We start from the raw sequence: 21,591 nt of genomic DNA, 5'->3' as shown, positions 1-21,591 counted from the left end.
TGAAGTGTTAAACGAGTAAGTCATAAAATTGGCACATGTACAAGAACAGTACATATCACAGTTAGTATGTATAATACTTAGACCATACCAAATTTCATGTATGGGAAAAACAGGACAACATACATGACCTGCAAGAAGTTGGTTAAAAAGTCATATTGTCATTACAAACAGGTAACTGTCAAACAACATTGCGCATACAACACTAATGCACAAACTGGGTAAACGGCAGTGTATTTTTGAATGTATTTGTAGAAAGAAAGCAGTTGTTGGAAAGTGGTAGAAATAGTCAAATTCATAACCTATATATGTGTCAAAATTGATTTATTGCATTGAGCAGGACAGGGCTCTAGAAAGCACTAAATTTGCAAAGGTGTTGAACATAGCAACCAATCAGGATTAAACTAGATAACTATCAGCTGTACTAGATGATGATGAATGATATCATGTCCATGTCATTTATTTTTAATCAAGGCATAGTGAACACATGCCAAGGCCTAAGGAGGTCACTAGCCACATGTTGTTGCTGTTGTCACTAAAATATTTTGGTGTATCATAATAGTTCCAGAATACCAGCATGCCTACTTGTGCAATATAAATGAAAATAAATGTCCTGCTGATGGAAACCCTAATATATAGTGTAAGCCTACTGCTCCATGTTGTTCCTTCAACAGGAAAAGGTGATTAACAACCAGAAATGTTTTAGGACATTAAAAACCTTGAAAGATAGTCTCCAATGGGAATGGTCACTATCTGACCACACCACTGACACATTTACCCTAAAGAGATGTTGGAGGTCAGGAAGTGTTTGTCTTACCTAACAATCATTTAAAACCTGCTGATCATGCATGTTTATAAAATGTTTGGTTCTCCCATGCCCTCTCTTATCTTGGGTAAGAAGGAGTGAATCTGACTGGGTTCGGTTCATTAAAAGTTTTGAAAATCTTGCTCAAAGTTTAAATGCTGCAGTGAACCCCATCAAAGTCTATGTGAGGCGATCCTTGTTATTCAATTCTGGCCATTTGTAAGGCTATTATCAAACAAACGGCATGGGAAGCTGGGCACTGTCATAGGTGACATGTGCCAAATCCAAAAAAAAGACAAAAAACAGGATCTCTGCCAATATAGAATAGAATATAGAATTTTCAGTTCTCTCTACAGCTTTAAAACACACTGACAATATGGTTGCTGTAAGCCCACTCTTTTATAGAAAGCAGAATGGGTTATCAATTTCTTCAGCTTAATGTCTCTTGTGACAGAGGTAACCAGACCCAGAGGCTATGCACTGCATTGCAGGTTGTTCCTTATTTCTGCCTGAAACCTGTGATGTTTTTGGACAGAAAGCTTATGATGCATGAACTTCACAAATCCCTTGGTAGCAGCTAACCCTAACCTCATCCCTAATCTTTGGGGGACAATAGAAACTAATCCATAACATTTTACCAATCTCAATTAACTTTTATCAGGATTAGCTGGCTACAGTTTAGAAGTGCATGCATAGGATGCAGTAGTGATGTGGAGGTAAGTAGGAGAAACAAGTGAGAGCTGTAGAATACCTACAAGATCAACACTCCTTGAAGTGGCGTACTCCATAAACATGGACATTCTGTGTTCAGGGAATATATACTTATGCCAATGCACAAAAGCTCTTCACTTCTGTGGGTGGCTGTATATGACACATTTCTCCCTGGGTGAAGAAAACACACATGTATTTTATGCTGGAGCATATTTTATGCCTCAGATTGTCTGTGTGCATTAAGTCATAGTGTGGAATTGTAGCATCAATGCATTTTCAGCATCAGAGTGAGGTGGCTCAGATAGCAGGAAGGGAGAGCATGTGCTGTCTTCTTTTACAAGCAGACCTTAGTTTAAGCAATTATTTATAGCAAAAGGGTTGCTTTAACCTTATTTACTAAGCTAAGTGACCATTTGCTTTCCCAAGTGAATAGTGTCTACTTCTTTAGTAATTCCACTAGTATGACACCAGGTTTATGTGCCTATAGCTGCTTTATGAAGGCTATAATATAAATTTGGTCCTGATCATGTACTAGAGTAAAATTTATTCCATTTCTAGCTATATACTGTTAGAGGTGAACCATATTTTATTTGGTCTAAGAGTACATAAAATTGTAGTATTTACTTATATAGAAGTTAACTGGAGTTTTGCAGCCCTTATATCACTTTTTCTTTAATTTTTTTTAGTCTACTTTTATTACACAAATTTTAATTATCTTTTTATTGCTTACGTGTACTATACACAAGATACAAACTATGAATTATACTTTATCCTAAACAGTATATAACACAGTTATTTGCTTATTCTCTAAATTTCAAATAATAACCAATGTATATGAACAATTAGAGACAATTCTGTAATGTCATTGTAAAATTCACAGTATGAAATATTTCTACCTGAGTCTGTCAGTGTAGCCATAGTGTATAAAGGTGTATCATAACTAATAATTCTGCAGTATGAATAAAATGCTTTTTAATGCTTCTATTTTCAAAGGCTCGGGTCCATTGCCATTCCTAAGCCAAATTCACACTTCATTTCAAGCAAATGGAACAGACTTATTCAGCTTCCAGGCTTTTTTGAACTTTACAAACATGCTAGAGGACTGGACAAAGACATCATAGTCAGTACATACTTTTAACTTCACCCTAGATGCAGCCTCTTGGGCATCCAGTCCACCTAGCATCCATCAAGTATGGTACAGGCGGAACTGTGATACTTTCTCATTGAGTACATAAGCTTCAATGAGGGGTTATACTCCAACTTAAAAATGCCCAACAATCTCTTCTTCCAAGTGCTGTTTAAAGTAAAGTTGAACAATACTTTAAGAAAGATTTGGTAGCATAAAAGCTTTTATTGTGGAAGAGACATTCTATGGCTCATTACAACAAATGCTTCTTACTTGCCTACTAACAAACTGCTTTAGATTGTAAACATAGTAGGTGCAGCGAGGAGTATAATCTTGCCATGCCTTTATGTCAAAAATGTTTTAATTGCCATATGCATGCATGGGAGCTATATCATCACTGATGAGAAGGCCAAAAACAACAAACCTGGAACAAGATCAGGTGGGAAAAAAAGCACCTGTGAAGGAGCTCGCTCTTAAGTACTGTGGGTTTTAGGTTTTCTTTTTTGATATCTCCCTTGGTGAAGAGGAAAGTTTTCAAATTGCTACCCAGGCGGCTGCCATGTGAGCTCACTTTTTTATTTTAGTGGGCACCTTCTGAAAATAAAGATTTAAATTCATTAAGGCAGTGCAAACAACGGCATTGATTCACAGAATGCACTTATAGCGACCTATCAACTTTCAATTTACCGTAGCTAGTTTAGTTAGTAGATGATTTCTGATTGGTTATCATAGCACACTGCCATGTACACATGATTGTTGATAAATGCACTTACTTATTAAATGATCCTTAATTACATTTTACTTTTATTCTGCCAGAAATATTTTTGATTGTCTATTCCTATAATGTAAAACTTTGACTCTCGTTTATAGAATGATTGAAACTACATTTCACTACTTGATAGACTTGTTTTTGAGTAGTCGCATTTTCTAGTTTTTTTGACGTGTCCACAAATCGACACCCTTTACTCTTCAGTAGAAAATGTAGGCACCCCTGGTATTATAATTTCAGTTTGGTAAAGTTACTTGGTTTAAAAGTGACTATCTTTAGCTAGGCATCACACTTAAACTAATATACTATCTGGCCATTAGGAAGTATCATATTAAATCACGCTAATATCCCATTTCATTGCTCATACAAACTACATATAATTTGGCTTGCCAGAACTATAATTGCTTTTTTACAAAAGTTAACAATTTTATGAACTAATGAAATATTAATGCACAGCTTCCAATAGCAGTCAGTCATGTTTTAATACAGGCCACTAAAGTTTGGAAGTTTGTACATTGGTAGGTAATCATATTCTTTGACATGGGTGTATTTGGTCTTAAATTAGAGATTTTATAATGCTGACATGAACACAAACACACATTGGGTAATATTAACCCAATGAACATTTCTGGAATACATTCAGTTTACTCACCTGTCTGATCTGATATTAAACATTAAATATCATGCTTGAAGTATGTGTTTAGGTAAACCTTTTTATTTCAGTTTGGATGACATAGGGAAGGGTTATAACCCCTATCAAGCTATTTTGTGCTGTCTGTGTCCTGTTCTGGAGACTTCCCTTTACTTCTTGTCCTGAGAATCCAACAGCAAAATAAAGGAAAATCCACAAAGTCCTCTTCCTGTAATGTCTACTATAACATTTTTGACTTCCCTTCAATTTCTATTTCTGTGACAGGAGAACAAACAGAGGGGTAAAAGAAAACTTGACATAATGTCCAATTCTCCTCTACTCAATCCAAAACCTAAAAAAACCCTTTGTCATTTCATGTACTTTAATTGACTTTTGATTGTGAAATTTTATAAAAATTAATTTATAATGGGGCATTACAGGTAAAACTAGCACATTAATCTTTTTTTTTTTTTTTTTTGCAATTTTAACCAAGACAACAGTTTAAGTTTAATTAGTCCTAGTTTACCATTTTTAACAATTTGTAAAATTTGATTCACAGTTTGAAGTGACACTAAAGTCTATTTTTTTTGTTTCAAAATAACACACGTTATACTTACCTGATCTTTGCAGCGGTTTTGCACAGAGCAGCCCAGATCTCCCTCTTTTCGGGTTTCCCGCTGGCGCTCCTGGTCCCCCCCTCCTGCTGAGTGCCCCACAACAAGCAGCTTGCTATGGGGGCACCCGAGCCGAGACGCTGCTCTGTGTGTCCAGTCAGACACAAAGTCACCCCTTCTCTCTCCTCATTGGCTCACTGACTTTGATTGACAGTAGCAGGAGCCAATCAGGAGACAGAGTCCCAGACAGCCAAGTCTCTCGTGGAACATCGCTGGATCGAGATGGGCTCCGGTAAGTATTAGGGGGGCTGAAGGGGACTGTTGCACACAGAAGGTTTTTTATCTTAATTCATAGAAAGCATTAAGATATAAAAAACTTCGGCCTTTAGAAACACTTTTTTCTTGTATCTTTTTCCCTGTTTTTAGAACCTGTTTCTTTCTTTATATTTGTTTAGCCATTGTGCAAGTATGGGAAGCTTAGGAATTACCATTCTAACAAAGATTAGAAGTTATAAGTATTAGAAAAGGTTCCAGTTTGTATCTAATTGGACACTACAGGATATTGAGTTCAGTTGTACAGAGGTAAAAAGCTTGCTTTGAACAATTACACCAAAACTTAAACTATTTGCTTTTACCAATTTACAAGTAGCAGCTAACGAATCATTACATTTTACATTGTGCTCATGAAAAGCGTAACAAAAATATAGAAATGCATTATTTTTTAGACTTAAATTAACAATGTATGACTTAAGAGTTAATTATGTTAGCTATGATACTAAAACTATTGTTGTAAAGTTATTTTAAAATAAAAATATAATGCTTAAAAATATAACGGTATAGATAACTTAGTCCACAATTTTATGTATTTACAATATATTATTGAATACCTGAATATATTATTAATATATGTATTTATCTGTCTCTAAAATGTTCTTTGATTTTCTAGTGAACTTATGTGAAAATAAATGCACACTGTGTTTGGCAGCATCAGTTTTGTTGTGTAATACAAAACACTGTCTCTATAATTCTGTGTTCTACAGTATTAACAAGGAAAAAACAACAAAAGCTTCCAAAAGGCATTTGTCACTTGAGTTTTAAAATATTTCATATAACACCATAACTGAATTATATATCCTATATCATGTATTACACCATAATTAAATTATATTGCTCTGAGTTTTAAGCACACAATTTGTGTATAGTTAGCATTATCTTTGAAAACCTTAACAGTCAAGTTACTAAACATTTTTAAGCAGTTATAGGTTTTAATGCACAGAATAAAACTGTGCACAGACTTTAAATGCAGTTTTTCATCTATAAATGTAATGTTAGTTTAAAAAAGTAACATTTTAGTGATTTTATAATTGACATTAAATTGATTAAAGCAAAAAAAAAAAAAAAATGTATATAATTGATATATTGTATTGGATATCATCAGCTGGTGGTTTTTGAAACAGATTTGCCATAAACAATCAAAAAAAATAATACTTCTATATACACTAAATTTCATTAAAAGTGAATGTATTGCACTTAATCAATACATTATATATTTAATATACAGTAAGTAAAGTTATATTTAGAAAGACATTTGATTTATAACAGATCATGGCAGACTGTATAAAAGACTCCTGATAGACAACTTATTCATGGACATTTTACCATATTGCAACAAAGCAATCCTAATATGAAAAATATGTTTGAAATAATCTAATTGCCAATGCTGTCTGCATAATACTAATAAAAAGTATAGAGAAATTTGAATATTACTATCTATTTTATTTAGTTAAGTGTAATAATACATAGCAGCCAATATGGTTTAATATTGTTGTAGTTACGTCAGTGACATCTGATACTGCCAGCCTGCCACTGCCCTACTGTGTTTTGCTCATTGCTCAAGTCATTTTGAAACTTTTTAAACTTTAAACTTTTAAACTTTAAAACTTTTTAAACTTCATCTGAAAAAAAAAAAAAAACACTAGTGCTGATGGACAGGTAATTTTCTTGCATAAAAGTTTAAATTACTATTTGTGTTCCAGTGCAGCCCCTTAGATTCTAGGCCCAGAATGTACATATGGCCCTAAGTTAAGGTTAAGCCCTGTCAACTCTGACATTCTGTCTCTGGTCTTTCCACTGTCAAATAAATATGTCTTTATTAGTCACATGAGTTTCTAGCTTTGACAATTAAACAACATGTGACCAAAGGATGGTGGGGCATATTCTTAATTTGAAAATAAACTAATGACCTGTGTACAACCTGTGTCTAGAATCCAGGGTACTCCATAGAGAAGCAGGACTTAATTTGAAGACTGTTGCTTTCAGGCACTGTTGTTGTCTTAGGCATGTTATAGGACAGATCAGGTCCACTTAAAGTCTATTTTAACTTTTGCTGCCAAATTCGGGAAAACCCTACTATTTGTCATGTGCTATGTGTTTCCATTCATAAGACAAACCTAAAAGAAAAAAAAAAACACAACGACAATTCTTATTTTTAGATGTTAGGACACTGAATCATGGCTGACTGTTAGCATTTTTCTACAAGTTCAGTCTTAGAACTTGATGGGCTTCTAAACCTTTAAGCCTTTGTTAGGGTAGACAGTGCTTAAGTCTAGTTTTCAACTGATAATGAGATCTGTCAGCATGGTACAGACAGGGTTAATTATTGGAAAAATAGCTCATCAGTCCCCTCATAAACAAAGAGAACTAAGTAGGATTTTTCAGTGCTGGAGTATCCAGAAAAGAGCATCTAAAAATGTGGCTTTAAAAATGGAAATACACTTTAAGTCCATATGACTTAGTCACATAAAAAAGATAACATTATTTAAATATCTGCTGTACAGATTTTCTACCTTTAAATGACCGTTGCATAAATGTGCACATTTTGTTCTGAAACTTTTACTTAATAATCTGTCTTTTTTAAATCTACCTCCATAAAAGGTACTTTAAAAAAAAATAGTTACATATAGACATATAATATAAAGTAAATAATATGTATGTTTTATTTGTTTATATTTACTGTATGTGAAGTTGTTTGCTTCCACTGTCCTGACATATGACTTTTCTGTATTGCCTTTTTAGGTTACATACTATAAAATTCAGCACAGAAGAGCACAGACGAGAGACAGAAAAGGAAGAAGTTATTTAGTGCTATAGTTACACAAGACAATATATTTAAGAGAATCTGTCCATAGGATACAGATGACCTGCAACTCATCAGCTTCATTGTAATTGAAGTCACCACCCTTGAACAAGAATGTGACCTGTGGTCAGATAGTGCTACTGAAGTGAGAACATTCTCAACCAGATAAGAACTGATGGGGCAAACGTTTAAAAAATTATATGTCATCAAGGAAGACACCAGTTTGAGAATTAATCCTGCTCTCCAACAACAGTAGCCACCTTCTGATTCTAGGGCCACACAAAAGTTTCAAGAAAATGATGGTGTTTACATTGACACCAAAAATCTAATGGACCTTTAGCGAAGTTGTCCTTTAATAAAAATGCCACTCTCTTGAATATTTACCTTCCATGATCCATCAATCTTTCCTCTGACAAGATCCTGGCCACTTCCTCTTCATGCTTTGCATGAGCATCACCACCCCATTTATTCCTACAAATAAGTTGTTCTCTGAGGGACCATTGGGACTAGCCCATTGGAATGATTGAGCCTGCAGTGCACATTTTTTTTTGTCTAAGAAAAAAAAAATTGCTGGATTGGACAGGAAGCCAAGTATTATCCCAGGAGGGATGCACTCAGAGAGGTGGGAATTTATTCAAGGACAACTTCACTAAAGGTGAAGTTGCATTAAAAGGACAATTTTTCTTTATGTGTTTTAATTCAGGGGTTATGAGCTGCCTTTTTTCTATCATTGTATACTACTTTTTAATCATATGAAGATGAAAATACTGCTCGAAAACAAACCTTCACTTCTGATAAAAAGTTTGCTGCAATATTGCTGAATGTATCTCTTATAATGCAATATATTCACGCAAAATGACCATAGCAGCTAGAGTTACGTAGTGCACCACTAAATGTCGGAGTTTGCTAATCTCTGAGTGGCAGGCATGCCGTTGCATACTTCTGTGTGAACATGACAGGTTGCAAGATATCTTATCCAGCAAAACACTTTTTCACAAATAGGGTAATTTCTGAAAACAATACAACTTAATTATAAATATTCAAGATTGTTATCCTTCTATTGGGCTAGAAACTGTATATTATTATATTACTCATAAGTTTTCTAAAAAAAAAAAAAAAAAAAAAAAAATATAAAAGTTTCAAGCAAAGCAATAAAAGTTTATAGTATATTTAGAATAACAAAATACGTTATAAGTGTATTTAGGGGTGTTCTTTCATTACAACCACCTTTACTTTGTTGCTGTAATCTACTCTGTAACTATAATTAACTTCTATCCTCCTTTCCTTATCCTTGTATAGGCTTTTAATGCATAAGCCAACAAATAAAGGTTCAAAGATTATGTTTTGCTTGAAAAGAACTACATGAATAGCTGTGCTTACAGAACTCAGGGCAGAGGCTGTAAGCAGCATTCCTTTTGCACAGCTGCATTCCAAGGTCTCTGCCTATATTTTAATTATGGCAATATACAAAAGTTTAAACAATCCATAGATGCATAAGATATTTCAAGGTTCAGGAAATACAGAACATTTTGTTTATGCCATTGATCATTTTGACTCTGCTATGTTAAAGTATGAAATTCTGACAAATTGGAGTATTGCAGTACTGCTTCAACTATCAGATTTGTGTGCCACTGTAGAGAACGTTCAGAATCAACAATATAAGGGGGTAAGACATTTTGGGTACATACTGAGATTTAAATTAGCAATAAGTAGCACATTTTTTTTTTTTTTTTACCTTGGACAAACTAAAACCACAGTGATTGTTTGGGACATACACTGGCATTCCGAGAAATGGTGTTGAAAAAGGGTATTGGCATAGAACTTGGAAAATATGAAAAGAGGCTTTTCTATAGGCATGCATTAAAAGCTGGAATGGTCAACTTTGTGTACAATAGATTAGAAGTTTCTATACAAACACCATGCTTCATAAAATCCAAGTATAAAAATTTTACAACACACTATACATGTGTCTAAAGCTCTATATAAAACATTGACCAGTATCACAATATTACATAAACTTGGCACTAAAAGACCATACAATACTGTTTGTTTTGTTTTTTTTTTTTGTAATCAGTCACTTATAATAATTAAAAATCACTTTAAACAGTATACAATGTGCACTTTGAAATTAAACATGTTAAAATCTGTGCGAAACAAGTGAGCCTCTATTAGTCTCCATGTAATAATATTTCATCCTTTTCATATTCTTATTTTACAAAACAACAGCCAGAAAATAAAATATCCTTTTAGAAGTGAGTTTCTTTTTCTGTAATGGCCGATATGGTTCCATCACCTGTAAGCCTGGCGTCACAGTCGTTGATGGCATTCGTACAGGCAGCAGCTGCAACTTGCCCCCTCATTTTTAAGTCTGGGCTGGGTATTATCAACTTTTTGAATCTCTGCAAAATAAATTAGTTTTTTTGAGTTAGTTGTATATAAATGCCAAAAAGACAAGTCACAGAGAAATAAATGTACTTCTCTGGTTATAAAGCAAATAAAAGGCCAACAAATTGCAGGCTCGCAGGCCATTTTAAATATTAACCTTCATTCTATTTTGTAGGGGTGGCATTAAAGGGTAGTGTTAAACTAGAATTCCAGTCAAAATCTTAAATTTCACATTTGTTTCTATGAGCCAATTCATTTCCTTTTGGATTATTCATTTTTGCCTGTTTAACTCCTATGGACCTTTTTTCTCTCATTCTGCCACGCTCTGGACTATTTCCTCTCGCTGGCTGACAACCTTATAATGAGGCTGGTGAATACCGCTGCTGAATCCTACTTCCCTATATTGTGGTCGGATCCTGTCCTGTGACGTATGCATGTCAAATTATTTCTTATGAACGAGGGTGTAAAACAGCTCCTTTCATTCTCCTATACACACTTCGACTTGTAGGGGTGATCACTTCCTGGAAGTTTTGTATTAGCAGGCAAGGTACCGGTATCTCAACTTTAGCAAGTGTGGGGGAATTGCGATCATGTGACCATGTGAAAAATCATGTAAAAAAAGGTGAAACACACGATTTTTGGTATTTGAACTATAACAACAAGATAGCTGTTATATTACATGGTGGTCCTCCAGGATCACCCCTTCTGTCCCTCAGTGCTCTCCCCACCTCCTGGAGGCCTCTGGCTAGTTTTGTTATTTTTATATACTTACCCTTTTCACGTATTCTGGCCAGCCATGTAAAAAACAGGTTCCTCTTACGCTTTGATATTTCTCCCAGTTTTCCTCATTGATATAGTGAGATGAACTGATGTGATGATGTCTGTACCACTCTCTGCCATATTACACTGTGGGTGCAGGATACCATGTTCGCACCCAGAAGACTGAGAACATTCAGTGGAGGAAAGCGATTATTGTGAGGAACAGTGCTGGATAGTCAGAACTGCTTTTTTATTTTAAACTATTTAAACATTTTTTATTTTAAATTATTAAAGTCTAAGACAAAGCAATGTGTAAGGCAAGAGAATGTTTTTGAAATTCATAATACCTAGCTTCTTAGCACTGCTATGGAAACATACTTACAGAATAGGGAGATGGCAATTCCAAGATACAAATAACAAATGTTATAATATCTACAATGGGTTTTTATTATCTGCTTCCCATATCTTTTTCTATACGATATTAAAATGTGCTAATAGGGAATATGCTGACAGAAGTAAAGAGCAGACGGGGTGGCCTTATCTCTGTGCTGCTTCTCCTTCATTATCCAATCAGAAAATTGACTGGTGCTCTTGCCCAATCTCTGCTGACACTGATTGGCAAGGGTTCCTGGACATCAGGTCTTGCTAAACAAAAACAGAATACTTTTTGCTGTTTCTATATACAGTATGTATTTCAACTGTGCTCTTAGCTGCCATTCTGCAATTAAAGTGGCTGTTGACCTGCATATGGACATTTAGGCCTTGCTCACACAATGTGCAGAGACATCAGTTTTTTGGCACGCATTCTGCAAGGGCACAAATAAAAAGACTTGTTCTCTATGTGCCCTGTTCACACCACAAAGCTAGTATCATGTGAACATTTCACTGCAGGAATCTGCAATGTGTCACCAAAACGCACATGAAATCTGACGTAAATTCATTTCTCTACAAGTGATATCTGAGTGTCAATTTCCATCAGATTTTCTCTATGTATGGGATAAATGAGGCCAAAATTATTTTTATATCCTCTATTACCTCTCTGGCAGCTCTTAGTGTGAGGTGATTTACTCACAAAATCACTTTGGGACTTTAAAATTGGGTTTCTGTTAGTTTTTAACAGCTTAGGAACACCTGCTATGTGCTTACAGCCTTACACTAAATAGCCGTCAGCCTGCCAGAGAAAAATGCTAAAGTCCAAATAAAAAAATATCTCTTGCACGGGGAGTGTGTCAGCACTGCTAAAGTTAATTGCTCATTTATGTCTAGGGGAACGATAAAAGGAGATATACTTACCCAAAAAATGCACTTCAACCAACGGCTAGATTGGTCCCTGCAGCTTCTACACCCCCATGTTCTAGCAGTCTAGTGTCCTGACATCATCAAGACCAGTGGAGGGCCCATAGCCCTGCTAGGGAGGTGATCACAGCAAGGGACAGTCCACCGCCATATCATGTGGGCGCTGTCTACCAGGAGAGCAAAGGATCAGGTAAGAAAAACAGTTTTTCCTCTTCCCTGGACAAAACAAGCTATTAATCCTTACAGTGTGAGCACAGCCCCACTGCAATGGATAACTGTTTTTCTGCTCAGAGTTGTTGGACTTTAAGATTCCTGTGCCTGTATTGTGAACTTTGAAAATTATTTTCTTCACAATGCCTATGGATACAGTTGTAAATGTGGGCATGTTTTAACCACTTCCCATCCAGCCTATTGTCAAATGATGGCTGGGCGGGACCTTTGTTGTTCTGGGTGCACGTCATATGATGTCCTCCTGAAACATACCTCGCACACGGCCATGGGGCTGTGCTTTTATGCAATTTGTCACTGGCTGTGTCCAGTGGACACAGCTGATAATTGATCAGTGTACTAGCCCGCTGCCAGTAGCATGTGATGACCGTGACCAATCACAGCAGATCACATGAGAATTGTGGCTATCTGTGATTGGTCCCAGTGATCACATGGTACAGACAGGGCCAATCATAGCCCATCTGTACCACATGGTTCACTGTGGCCAATCACAACTAATCAAAACAATACACACTAAATTAATCACTTTTATTCAGTAAATATGGTTGCTTTTACCAGTGAAATTCACTAGTATAAGCAATCATAATGGATAAAAAAAACCTGATCACTTCCCTACAGTAGCACAATGTTACTATGGTAACACTGTATTGCTGTAGCCACAGTGTGTTAAAAAAAGAAATTTTAAGAAAAAAGGAAAGAAAAAAATTGAAATAAAATTATTAAAATTTTTTTTTTTCACATACTGTCGCCAGTCAGTGTCCCTGATCACCGCTACACCAGCTATGACCCTATACTGCACTGGTGACAGTATGTAAAAAAATTAATTGTGAAAAGAAATTGCAACTTCAAAAAACTTGCCATGACTCTTACTAAATACCTTGGACTGTCTACTTTACAAAAAGGAGTCATTTGGTGGTATTTGTGCTGCCTTGGTGTTTTCGGGCCTCAAGAAATGAGATAGGCCATCAGTATATCAGGACTGATCAATTTTCAGAAATATATGTCATAATTTGTAGACTCTATAATGTTCCTACAGACTAAACAATAAACACTGATTTGGGTTTTTCTCACCAAAGAAATGTAGCAGAATACAGTTTGGCCTAAAAATTTGAAGAAAGATTACTGATCTGCTAAATTTTATAACAGAAACGAAGAAAAACACTTTTTTTTTACAATTTTCTGTTTTTTTTTATTTATTTAGAAAAAAAAAAAAAAAAAAACAGTGGTGATTAAATGTCACCAAACAAAAGCTCTAGTTGTTTGAAAAATAAATGATAAAAAAATCATATGGGTACAGTGTTGCATGACCCGCAGTTGTCATTCCATGTGGGAGAGCTCTAAAAAGCTGAAAATTGGCATGGGCAGGAAGGGGGTGAAAGTGCCCTGTATTTTTCAGAGTAAATCTACAGGGTAACAAATAGTTAAGTGTAATGAAGCATGGATGCCCTTTACATTATACCCTTTTATTCATGTTTGGAAGTACAGCTTTCACCATACCTCTGGCGCTTCCACAGGACACTTGCGGCTCCCTTAAACAAAAGCCACTCTAAAATTTCTCCGCTCCTCCTCTCTTCCTTTCCCTTCACAGAAAACCTTGTACACTGTGAATCCATTCACAGAATACAAAATGTTGCATGAATATACAGGGGAAAGGATGGGTGGACAGCGCAGTTTGTGTGTAACAGAGCTGCAAGTCTGATAATGGCACACTGGAAGTGAAGCAAAAGCTTTGCTTGCTAGTATGAATAAAAGTGTAAGGTGTAAAGAACAGTCAGTGATCCAGGAGTTGACATATACCTCATTACACTTAACTGTTTTGTTAGACATGCCTCTTTTAAAAGCCAACATGTCCCAAGGGTATGGTACCCTCTTCATAAATATATTTAATAGAAGTATATTCTGCACCTTATAGGTTGGCTACGGTGCAGGATAATTATGTAGCTGTCTATATTCTGCGTGTGGCATACTACCAGGACAACATTGGATAAGTTAATTGGAAAAGCAGGCTTTAAGTTTAACCCTCAATAAGATAAAATTAAGTGAGAATAGCACCAGAAAGCCAGAGCCGGAGACTATCCTGTAAGAACTCCAATGAGCAAAACTGTTGTAATGAAACAACTTGTCAATTGGCACTGAAATTGTAGATTTAGCAGAACATTTTATTTACATAGTATTAAAAATAACATATTTTGTTTAATTTACATTGCAAGATTGTCTATATCCCTGTTTGCAAGAAAGAATGCAGATGTCATGTAATTGGTATTATCATCTTACCTCAGATAAAGTTCCTTCAGTCTTCCACACCTTTACGATTATCCACAGTGGAATGCACACCATTGATGAAAGGGCCATCATCCAGCCTATTCCATAACCCCATGGTGGGTATGTATATACATTATTGTACTTCAGAGGCTTGTACTTCACCAAGAAGAATATGAATATGCTCTAAAATAAAATTAAATCAAACTGCATTCACAAAATAAAACCATAACTTTTATACGTACATACAATTTCACTTATCAAATCTTGTCAATATGCAGATGCTAACCTGCTGTGGTAAATGAAAGCTAAATAGCAAATACATAATGTGATTGGTTGTTATGGGGAAACACAGAGGTCTGTTATACTAATAACATCACGCCATCAATCAGGACCAATAAATATTCCTTAGCTCCAATTTTAGAAATGTCACTGAATAGTTAAAGTGATTGTAAACAATCACCTTGTAAAACAACCCATTCAGTTTAAAATATAAATGAAAGGCAAAAAATTTGTATAATGATAATAAAAAAAAAAAAACATTATAAATACCTTTTTTTCTCTTTTTATATAAGTGGTTACATTCCCTCTGTTCTAAGCTGTATAAGAGCAGGGGGAGGAGAAGCAGCAGCACACTGAGCCAGTGAATGGCTGTGCTGCAGGGGCTTGTCAGGACAAGTCTGATCATTGAAGGAGAGAATACTGAGTTCCCAGCATAGCTAGAGAACTGACCAAAGTGTGCTCTCCTGCTTAGTGTGCTCAGTTTTTAATAGGAAAGCGAGGAAACTGGCTGGAACGCTGGGGATTTCACATAAAGTAAGCAATACAAAAGAGAACAGGTTATTTTCTCATACAAATACATGGTACAGCTGGCACATATCAGGAATATGAAGTGTTGGGGTAACAAACGCTATAAAGACTATTTTATGTTGTTCATAAGGGACAATGATATTAATCTGTATGTGGTTTTGTAATCAAAGGTAAGCAAATCAATGATCCACATTCAAATTTGAACTAATATGCTCAGTGGGCATACTGATTAGCTTCTGGCGGTTTGCTCCAAACATCTTTTGTGCCATTTTGCCTTCTGTTAATATACACTGGGCTCCTCCATGCCTCATATGCTTTCCCTTCTACCCATGCTTTCCCAAGCTATCTCCAAGTCAAGAGTAACAAAAACATACTTCCTTTCCAATAGTGCCTCCATCTCCAGTGCAATCCAGAAAGCAGGCTTTAAAATCCATTTTTGATGGTACCATGTCCCCAAAAACTTTACATAAACTCTGTACACAGTGCTCCCGCTTTTCTTGGAAATCCCTATCTTCTGGTCCCACCCGAAAATAGGGTAAAGAAGAAAAAGTTGGGAACCAAATAAATGGGTAAAGCTGCCTACATCCTAAACTTAAACCAAGCACATAATGTATATGTGTCCTGGGGCTTTAATGGGCAGTAACTTAGTAAAGTAAATATAACAAAGCTAAAATGAGCAATCTAACTCATTCCTCACAACTCCAGAGCATTGCAGTGTTCAGTCACAACAGCAACTATATCCACCAACTTACTTATTTCTCCATCATCTTCACCATTGCCATAAACATAGAAAAATGAGAAAATTAGGGCAGGATCAGTTTTACGGTCTGCTAATGGTTTGAAGTTTGAGCCAAGAACAAAACTGAGAAGCAGAGTTCCAATTCTTTCCTAGTTTTCTACTTTGCTTCCCAGAGCAAGCAGACCACATAGCAGGGAAGGTTCTTTGGACTGTTAATTAGAACGTGAGCGCTTGCCACAGAGTATGGCTGGATTTATGAGCAGCTTCCCAATGTAGACTTTATATGGTGAGTCACTCCCCTTTTTACCGCATGTAAGTGTATTTGTTTTAAAAAAGGAACTGTTTTTTTTTTTTACATTGAGAGCACTATGTGCACTTTTTTCTCTTTTTGAGCATATCGTCTGGGCTAATATCCTTGAATACAGTGATGGATTCAACAGTAGTGTTTGCTACTGGCTAAAGCTTTTCCCAGATATTTAAAGGAACATGAGAGATCAGACATTTTGTAATCTGAAAGCCCCACCCACTAGGGTGAGAGTGTGGTAGTCACACAACAGAGAGAACTGGAAAATTGCTCAGTCAGTCAAGATTTATATATGCATGGGCATTAATATATAATACATTTTCTTACATATTGATTGGATTGATCACTTTAAGATATCATACTATTTATTATGTGTCACATTATATATTATTTGTTGATTTATGGTATATTTGAAGGATTTAAAGAAGGCCCACCTCTGTGATACTACATATACATATGGGTTAAGTAATGTCCATATTACTGATGAATAAACAGACATATGGCAATGTAGTAACACGCCAAACCTGTGTTTTATCTGTAATAAATTTGGCCTAAAATTGCTTTAATATTCTGCTGCTGGCCAATTTGCTGTACCCTCTTGTAGTATATTCATTCTTGTAGTAAAACCCCAGCCTGTACACTTTGAGGTTGATTTACTAAAACCGGAGATTGCAAAATCTGTTGCAGCTGGGCATGGTAGTCAATCAGCTTTTAACTTCAGCTTTTTCAATTAAACTTTGGCAAAAATAAAACTGGAAGTTGATTTCAAAATTCAGGAGTTTTGAATGCACACCCCAACCGTATGATATAATAGAAGACTTTGGCTCAATTCAGCTATCCCACAGGAAAGCCGCAGCTGCCCTGTGCTGCACCCGCGGATCAGTGTGATAGCAGCCTTATAGTTGTTAGCCCTTTCATAGGTGCTAATCTGCCCAATGCAAAAGTGCATTATATGTGTTATTTAGTACACTGGCGTTCTTTTCCGCTTTCAGCTTCTGCTGAAATCACTCTCCAGGCTGCTATAAAGGTCCCAGGTAAGGTGTACTTGATAGACCTCTGCCTGGGACAGGAGCCAGTGCTACAATGGAAGCATCAGCTTATGCTGGTCCTGCTCACTCTGTGGCCACCTTCTTCCTCTGCTGCTGGCTAGATGCACTCTGATGCTCTGGGATGGTGGGGCGGCAACCCAATTATTGCAATCTGGGCTTGGCATCCCAGAGCATGGGCATGTGCTTTCCTGGTTTGAGGTCAAGTGCCACATCAGAGCGCTCTGTGGCCCACATGTTGTAAAATTAAAACAAAAATGTAGAGATGGCTGGTGAGAAAATGGTTGGGTCTGGGCTAGTGTTTTGTTCTCAGCACTATCAAAGCTCATAGTACTGCTCTTTCTATCTTTTTTTAGAGACCATTGGCATCTACCTGAATAAAAAGACCTACCATGCTTCAGAAGTGGCCTTTTTTTAACATTAGAGATATAACCCTTTCTTCCTTAACCTAAAAGATGGGATTCCTTGTAGCCATCACCTTTGCAAGACCAAGACTTTGGTAGCCTTATTGTTTAAGTAACCTATTTTATTGCATAGTATTTTCTTAAAGATAATATTCAGTTTGCATTGCTGACCCTGTTTGTTGTTGCTTTACCAGGGCAGGGGTGGCCTTACAATTAAAAACATTAACAATTAAAATTGAAATTATAAAGAAAAAAGTAAATAATAAAATTTGTAAATAAAATGGCAAATACCTGCAATAAATATAACATACACAACTGCCAGTCTATGACAGTTGATACCCCCCTCCAGACTGCCTTTCTGATTTGTTTTTCCTAGTGAAGAAAATTTTCAGGAAGAGCAGGAAGCCTATGGCAGTAGAACCACTTGCTCATATTTTTGCTTCTACCTGCCCATTCCCCTGCATCCCCCCTATAATTTCTCCCATCCACTTCCTGCTGCCTGCCCTCCTCCCTGCATTGTGGAACAGCAGGCAGCCTTTATAGTTTTTCCATAGGGGCAAGGTGGTGTTTTGCCCTAGGACTCTTTTTGTTTTTTTGTTTTAAGCCAATACCTAGTTTACACTGTCGTCCCTGCCTGTGTTTGCTTCACTTGGACAGGGGTGGTATTACAAAGAAAAGACATTTAAAAAATCTGTAAATACTTAAAAAAAAACACTATTTTCTTATGCAGAGCTGCTGCCAATCACTTTAGATCTTACGGACCTTTTTTTATTCAATGAAAAGAAAAAGAAAGCCAAATTTATTGAACATCAAATAACATCAACTCTTGAGCTGGCATTTTACTTCCTGTCCTACAAATATAGAGCTAGATGCAAGAAAGTGGATATTTTTTTTAATATAACTTCACCTGTTTCTAAAACATAAAAGATACATTTACCAGTAAAGAGAAACAGACATCTGATGGCTGATTTGCATGTCAGTTCTTTATCATGAAGACGATAGATTGGATAGGATAGGATAGATAGATAGAAAGAAAAACCAAGAGACTGGATAGTTATGGCTAAATACAATTTTTGTTGAAATAGTATGTTAAAGCGGAACTAAATGCACTTTTTAATTTAATTTTTTAAGGCAAACAAATTGTGCAATTCCACTCTTCAAGTGAATTTGCTCCAGAGCTTAGCAAATGAAGGGAAGCTCTGCTGATTTCCCTCACCGAATAATGTGAAAGCAAGAATGCTGTTTTTTATCCTTGTGTGTGTTTGGGTATTCTTTGCAAAGTGGAGCTTCATCTCATTTACTAATCTCTGGAGCAACTACACGTGCAAAGTGCACCTGCACATGCAAAATGCAGAAGTGCAGAGTCTATTTGCCTTTTAATAAATCCACCCACTGTCTCTTCTCCAAAAAAAATAAACATACTCCTCTATTCTCTGTGAAATGTACACTGAGCTGTGCATGTACAGCTCAGTTTACTCTCTGGCACACTGCCAGCATATCAGGATGACTGCACTCCTGCACATGCACATGAATGACGTCATCCTGCGCCAGCCAATAATTATGGATGAAGACCAGCACCTGGAAGAGCCAAGGCAGAAAGATGCTGTGCCAGCGAGGGACCTCTTAAGGGAAGGACCTCCACTGGAATAAATGTAATGTAAATATTGGTGCCTTAGTTATTCTTTAACTGTTAAAGCGGTTGCATACCCTGCTTTGTTATTTTTACCTACAGGTAAGTCTATAATAAGGACTACCTGTAGGTAAAATGAAAATCGTGGCTGCATGCAGCCGCTGACATCAGCGGCGCATTCACTCTGATGGTCCAGCATATCATGCTGGAACTTCAGAGCTTTTTGCCAGAACTGAAGGCTCCCACGCACATACGCAGGAGTAACATCATCGCGGCTTTCGGCCACTCACAGTGCCAGAACCCGCAACCCTGGAAGAAACGTCGGGTAACATGTCAGCCTCCTCAGAGGTGACAGGGCGCCGATGCGGGGGCTTTGTTCTGCAGGTAAGTATTTCATAATGTGCTAGTATGATATGCATACTAGCACATTATGCCATTGTCTTGCAGGTATTTTTTTCTTTTTTTTTCAGGGTATACAACCGCTTTAAAATGTATATCGGGGGGAAAAAAACCCTCAGTACATCTGTGGAATACATGTACACTTCCAAATGTTCATTCCGAATTACAATCACAAAAAATACCCATTGATTCACCTGAAATACATCACCATTTTCCCAGAAAGACTGACATGTAGTTGCATACAATATTTAAAGTTAAGATTTGTGTTATAGACTATTGAGAGAGTGTTCCCTTTTTATTTCCAATCTGTTATTTTCTATTCCAAAGTTTTATTATTCTTTTTCACAATCAACAAAACTATTAACATGACCAGAGGTGCCCAAAGAGGAGGCAGCCTATGGTCAGAGGATTAGGTACAACATTTGTTTTCTGCTGTCTGCCCTTCTCCCTGGCTGCAGGATTGCTCCCCTTCATTTGTTGCTGCTTTCCTTTCCCCCTGTTTTGGAAGGGTGGGCTGCCTAAGGCTGCAGGCTTTCTCACTACAGCTGTGCCTCCAGTACAGGGTACTGTCACAAATCAAATCCTCAAAGTGGGGTATTTTGGGTTCCGATTGGGATGGTGGCAGTGTATTCTATGATTTTGTATCAGGGGAGGGTGAAACTCCCTCCTTGAATGTGCCTTAAGTTTTCACCTCCTTACCAGAATTCCAATCCCCCTCCTTACTGGCAGCAACACAACACTTCTCCTCCCCACTGCCAACACTCCGAATCCTCCTCACCACAGCATGTGTGGTTCATTAGGTTGTGAATCGAAATTTGGACAAATGTATCAACATTTGGAAATTCAGATGTATCCAAATTTTCCAATCACAATAGGAATGAATTTAAAATAATCCAAAATAAATTATAACAAAAGGAACTTTTGTTTGAATTCATATCAAATTTGAATTGAATACAAATTCAAAAACAAAACAAATTTAAAAAATGAATTCAAATCTGAAAACAAATTTAAAATGTAATCATATTGCTGACTATTGCTGATTTCCTTCAAAAACTGGGTGCAGATGTATATAAAAGAAATTATGCTGTTTTGAACCCAAAGGGTATTCAAATATTAATTTCATTTAGATTTTTCTTCTGTTCACTGACTCTGCATTTATAAATTGATAAAACAAGTAAATTGATCAACAAGTAAAATATACAGTATATATTTTTTTAAAGCATTCTTACTTATTTCTTCACACCTGCCTAAAATATTTGCACAGTACAGGATTCAGGGAGAGCAAAATGTTGAAGTCAGATATTACTTTATAACTTAGAACTAGGGTTGAGCGAACACGGACTGTATTATTCGTGTTCGTACCGAATAATTGGATTTTTGTTACCTGAACACGGACCCGAAAACTTTACTGTATATTCGGGTAAAAATCCGTGTTCGGTCATTTTATTTCCGGGTTTTGTATGCATTGGCGCGCTTTTCATGGTGGGCTTTCAACAGCCAATCAACAAGCGTTTAACTGGTGTGCCTTAAGCCATCCCAGCCA

General features: G+C 36.5%; 1 protein-coding gene across 1 annotated transcript in view; it reads right to left on the bottom strand.

Moving 5' to 3' along the window:
* Nucleotides 1-9,490: 9,490 nt before the first annotated feature.
* SLC6A11 (solute carrier family 6 member 11) overlaps nucleotides 9,491-21,591 on the bottom strand; it is a 423,717-nt gene continuing 411,616 nt past the window's right edge. The window contains exons 14-15 of the mRNA XM_082265786.1: nucleotides 14,732-14,902; nucleotides 9,491-10,188 (exon numbers count right to left, since the gene is read on the bottom strand). Of these exons, the coding sequence (XP_082121912.1) occupies nucleotides 10,036-10,188; nucleotides 14,732-14,902 (324 nt within the window). The 3' untranslated portion in view covers nucleotides 9,491-10,035. The remainder of the gene's footprint in view (nucleotides 10,189-14,731; nucleotides 14,903-21,591) is intronic.

This window comes from Pelophylax lessonae, assembly GCF_965119305.1.
Source record: "Pelophylax lessonae genome assembly, chromosome: 8".
Classification (NCBI taxonomy): domain Eukaryota; kingdom Metazoa; phylum Chordata; class Amphibia; order Anura; family Ranidae; genus Pelophylax; species Pelophylax lessonae.
The sequence above is the reverse complement of the archived record's forward strand: the minus strand, read 5'-3'. Positions and strand labels throughout refer to the sequence as shown.